At 40.5% G+C, this 4,861-nt stretch overlaps 1 protein-coding gene across 1 annotated transcript; it reads left to right on the top strand.

The window, feature by feature from the left end:
* The first annotated feature begins 323 nt into the window (after nucleotides 1-323).
* On the top strand, nucleotides 324-3,879 carry LOC137088179 (uncharacterized). Its single transcript, XM_067452103.1, has 2 exons — nucleotides 324-705; nucleotides 1,940-3,879. Exons 1-2 carry the CDS (start codon nucleotides 642-644, stop codon nucleotides 3,838-3,840), a joined length of 1,965 nt encoding a protein of 654 aa, XP_067308204.1. The 5' UTR covers nucleotides 324-641; the 3' UTR covers nucleotides 3,841-3,879.
* The last annotated feature ends 982 nt before the right edge of the window (nucleotides 3,880-4,861 follow it).

Raw genomic sequence — 4,861 nt, forward strand, 5'->3', positions numbered from 1 at the left:
AGCCTAAATAAGATGAATGTCCCTGAGACATTCTAAAAAGCTTAACGTGAAAAACGCTTAACGTGGCTTAATTCAGTGATATAAAAGACCAAACTCCGTAAACACAATAAACCATACTGTAACATTACTGTAACATTACAATTTTCCCGAATAAATTGTCACACTGTTTGCAGAATTTAATGAACCTTCGCAACCTATAAGGCGGAGATCTGTCGCATTTGTTGAAATTCATCGCTGAAGGTTTGATCATGGCAGATTTAGTCACACAAATACTGCCCTACAAAACAAAAAGGCAGTAACTGCATTTTTGGTCAAAAATGAGTTATTATCATTTTCATGACATTCAAGGCATCCTTTGTTATGTGACAAAAAATATTATCTCAAATGTGTGTCGTTTTGGTGAAAAATGGTAGTCGTTTGTACAGTAACTGCAAAAAGGCCTAGTGAAACAAAGCATGAGTACAGTAACATCCATTACTGTATTCTTGTTTTGTTTTACCCAACAAAAAATAACCGTGTTGCTACGCAGCGCAGTTACTGTTTCCATGGTGAACACACACAGCTGATTTAGCGGCATCCTCACGAGACGGTTTTAACATTTGCGATTTCACCCTTCTAACTTCCCACAAATTTTGTTTGAGATGGCACAAAGCAGGGGAAAGAAGATGGTCGAACTGGCGTTGAAAAGAAAATACCCGGAGAATGGTAAGTAACAGTGACAGATTAAACATTTAGAGGCTAGGCTATCACAATATAAACACCTGTCAGCCGCCAGGGCGGGACTTCCTCTCAGAGGTCCATTCAGAAAGCATTATGCTAATTAACAGGCGATGTTTCAAATAGCTTTGCTTACCTCCCCCTGATCCTCCCTGCTCCTAGCTGTAACTTTATCCTCTGTAACTTCACATCATCGCCGATGCCATGTCATCATTTTGTTGTTCATGACACAAAGTTATAATCCAATCAGCGGTGGAAAAATATTCAATAACTAGAAAAGCACTCGGAGAGCATAATAACCGCGGTCAATGTAGCATTACAAATTCCAAATGTCCCGTGTTCCGGATCACCACCAAAATGTAGTCATCTGTTCCTTGTCCTAATACCCATGTTGTCCGAAAATGTCATCCAAATCCGTACAGTACTTTTCGAATTATCTTACTAACGAACAGACAGAGAAACGGCAACAGGTGTCTGTTCAACTTAAAACGCACTCTCTTCGCGTCCGCTGTTTGAAGACTATGTCCGCTGTTTAAAGAAATTAGTGAGTTGTGAGCAAAACTGACACCTTTCTCTTTACTGTAAGCATCATGCTTTCAACAAAAACAAACTTCTGCAGAGCGAGTCGGCAGTTATTTACGACCCCCCTTAGCGCTCAGGCTCAACACATTGGTTCCTGTTCCTAAGCATTTATTTATTGCACGGTTTGTTCTTCTAAATATAAAATTATATATTTAATTTGGATTCCCCTTAATTATATTAACCTATGAAAATGTTTCCCTCTGCATTACTGCAAGCTTCTGTTTTATCCTATTATTGTAGGATAATACAACTTACAACCTAATGTAACTTATAAAGCCAGGCTGCGTTTTTTGTATGTTGGCTTTTCTTTCTTCATTTTCATTAAGGGTTAAAAATTATTAATTTATTATTGTGTTAGTCATTATTTAGGCATTTATTAATTAATTAAACTTTATTAAAATTATTCCCTGTACAATTAAATATTATGATATACAGACATCGATATATAGCCTACATATGTTGATCAGAGTGAAGATGTTGTCCTGTAGGTCCATATAATAATAATTAATAATAAATACTAATAATACTAATAATAATAATAATAATAATTTGTTGCAGTAGCCTACACAGACAGACAGACAGACACAGACAGATGTGGATTTACATTCATGCCACTAATTTTCTCTCTTTTTCATTTAAGATACACATGTAGGTATTCCATCAAAGAGGCAGCAAGTCCTGCCCCCCGCTGAAACAATGGAGTGGACCATCCTGGACACTTTCCTGGATACCACCAGCGTGGACAGCTTATATGATGACATTACAGACCTAGATTATGTCCCAACCCCTACGATGGCACAGACTGAAGTGGAACTTGGAGACCCAGGAGAACAAGTGCAAGAGCCCCAGCCAGAGCCCCAGCCAGAGCCCCAGCCAGAGCCACAGCCAGGGCCACAGCCTGATGTTGAATCACGTCGACCACCAATGAGAGAGCCATGTGGTGCCAAATGTCGAAGAAGGTGTACAGACCATATTTCAGAGGAAAGACGGAGGGAGATATGGAGTCAGTACTGGGAGATGACCTACACAGAAAGACGATCATGGATGTTTTACTCAGTTACCCCAATGCCAACCAAAAGAATAACAACCGGCCCAGAAAGTCGCCGTGGCCGCTCATTTATCTACCGCCTGCAAAACCAGAAAGGAGAGCCAAGACAGGTCTGCAAAATGTTTTTCCTGTCATCATTGGGCTACCACCCTAAAAATGACAGTCTCGTTATTTCCATGATGGGGAAGTCGAACACCAGGCCACTGGTTCCATCCAAGGACCAGAGAGGAAGGCAGGCTGCAGTCAACAAGATAGACGTGAAGACCCTTGATGACCACATTGAGTCCTTCCATCCTTGTGTGAGCCATTACAGACGGGAGCATGCCCCAAATCGACGGTACCTGCCAAGTGACATCACAATTAAGATGATGCATTCAGACTACCTGGATAAAGGAAACGCCTGCTCCTATGAAGCATACAGGAAGATGGTAAAAGACAAAAAAATCAGCTTTGCCAAACTTGGGGAGGAGCAATGTGAGGACTGTTTGGAACATGCAGAACATGTGAACTGCCACACAGGGGAGACTGAAAGCTCAGATTTCCCAGAGTGCCTAAGGTGGAACAAACATAAGCAGTCTGCCCTAGAGAGCCGCCAAAGCTACCAGGCAGATGCAGAGAGGGACTGGCCGGACATGACATCAGTTCGGAGTGTGGACCTCCAGAAGGTGATAATGCTGCCACGGATGCCAGGAGTCAAGTCAGCAGTATTTACTCGTCGCATCGTGGCATACCACGAAACATTTGCCTCAGTGGGGAAAAAAACAAACAAAAAAAACACCATCTCTGTATTGTGGCACGAGGGAATGGCTGGGCGAAGTGCCGCGGAAATTACATCAGCATATACAACTGCATTGGAGAAGGAGCGGGATGTACGCCACACCATATTCTGGGTGGACAACTGCAGTGCACAGAATAAGAACTGGTGCCTTCTATCCTCACTTGTCACTCTTGTGAACAGTGACACCATTTCACAGGAGGACATCACACTAAAGTTTTTTGAGAGGGGACACACGTTCATGAGCGCAGACAGTTTCCACCATGGTGTCGAGCAGCAAATGAGGAGCCGTCCAGGTGGTGTGGTCTACGACTTTGAGGACTTTGTGAGTGTTGTGGCAAGCTCCAACTCCAGGAAGGTGGATGTTATCAAATTGGAGAATGCCAATGTGCTAGATTGGAGGGATGGCCACTCCACCGTCAAGGTCAAGAAAGCGCAAGCACCAAAGCTTGGGGAGATGGCGGAGATACAGGTGCGGCGTGGCTCCAAGAGCCTCTTTTACAAGCTGTCCCATACGGAGAATGAATTTATGGAATTGGACTTCCTCATGAAGAAATTCTCGCTGAAGGTGCCCACTCTTTTGCGACCACAGAATAGAGGGGTTGAGGAGGTCAAGAAGAGAGACATCCTCTGTAATCTTTGTCACCTCATGCCACCAAACAGGAGGGTGTTCTGGTATTCCCTGCCTGTGAGCAATGTTTTGGAGGATGAGGAGTAATAACCATATGAAATGTGGTGTTCATCAATTATTTGTATTATTATTATCATCATTATTTATTTATTTATTCATTCATTCATTCATTTATTTATTTATTTATTTATTTATTTATTTATTTATATATATATATACACACACACAATCTATTATTAAATGTATGTTTACTAATTTGAAATATCTGTCCCATGTATTCATTTCATTCAGTACTTTATGTTTATAAACCTACTGAAACAGATACTGCACCATATAAAATCATCAACTTGTTTATCTTAGTTATCATCATAAGAGTACAAAAAGCGTTAGAAACACTTAGGCAACATGATTTTGTTTTGCTCTGTTGAATTGGAGTTTAACTTGCCTATATTGCTCCAAAGAAAAGTTGTTTTGCAATGCTTTAACATGAATGTGATTTGTAGGTATAGCAGATACTACATTACAGATTGAGAAACACCCCCAGAGACACATTAATCTAATACTCACACATAATAATGTGGTCCTATTCAAAATAAATTGTCCCCATTTGGGCCTTGATACAGCTTAGCAATGTGAGACTTTAAGCAGCCGTTTCAGCACCAGAACAGCTTCCGGGTGGAAAATATTGACCTAAAATGGTCAAATTAATTTGGGTTTGGTATATCCATGTTCAGAAAAACAAATGGTTCCAATTATTTCAAATACAGTAAAATACAGTAATATATCTAACACACCCAGAGCCCAAGTTGTGGCAAAATAGTTCTTGGAGAATCTGTAGTTACTGCCTTTTTCCTTGGCATGGTGCCACGTTTTTGGTAAGTAATACAAAGCAAGAATACAGTAACTGCAAAATAGGGGTAAAATACCAAATTAAAAATGAGGATTGATATGTACAAAAATAAAACTAATATAAAGTAACAAAAAAGCCACATGTCCAATAATCTACCTACAACTACTTAGGCTGGATGACAGGATAACTTTAAAGTCATTTTTCTCAGTTCTGCACTCTGCGTAGTTACTGCCTTTTTGCTTTGTAGGGCAGAATAGC

The sequence above is a fragment of the Pseudorasbora parva genome, chromosome 1 (assembly GCF_024679245.1).
Source record: "Pseudorasbora parva isolate DD20220531a chromosome 1, ASM2467924v1, whole genome shotgun sequence".
Classification (NCBI taxonomy): domain Eukaryota; kingdom Metazoa; phylum Chordata; class Actinopteri; order Cypriniformes; family Gobionidae; genus Pseudorasbora; species Pseudorasbora parva.

What these genes read in the sequence shown, in the direction of transcription:
- LOC137088179 (XM_067452103.1), top strand. Translation starts at nt 642, where the DNA reads ATGGCACAAAGCAGGGGAAAGAAGATGGTCGAACTGGCGTTGAAAAGA. An exon ending in AAGAAAATACCCGGAGAATG is followed by an intron (nt 706 to 1,939) that starts GTAAGTAACAGT and finishes TTTTCATTTAAG; the next exon opens with ATACACATGTAGGTATTCCA.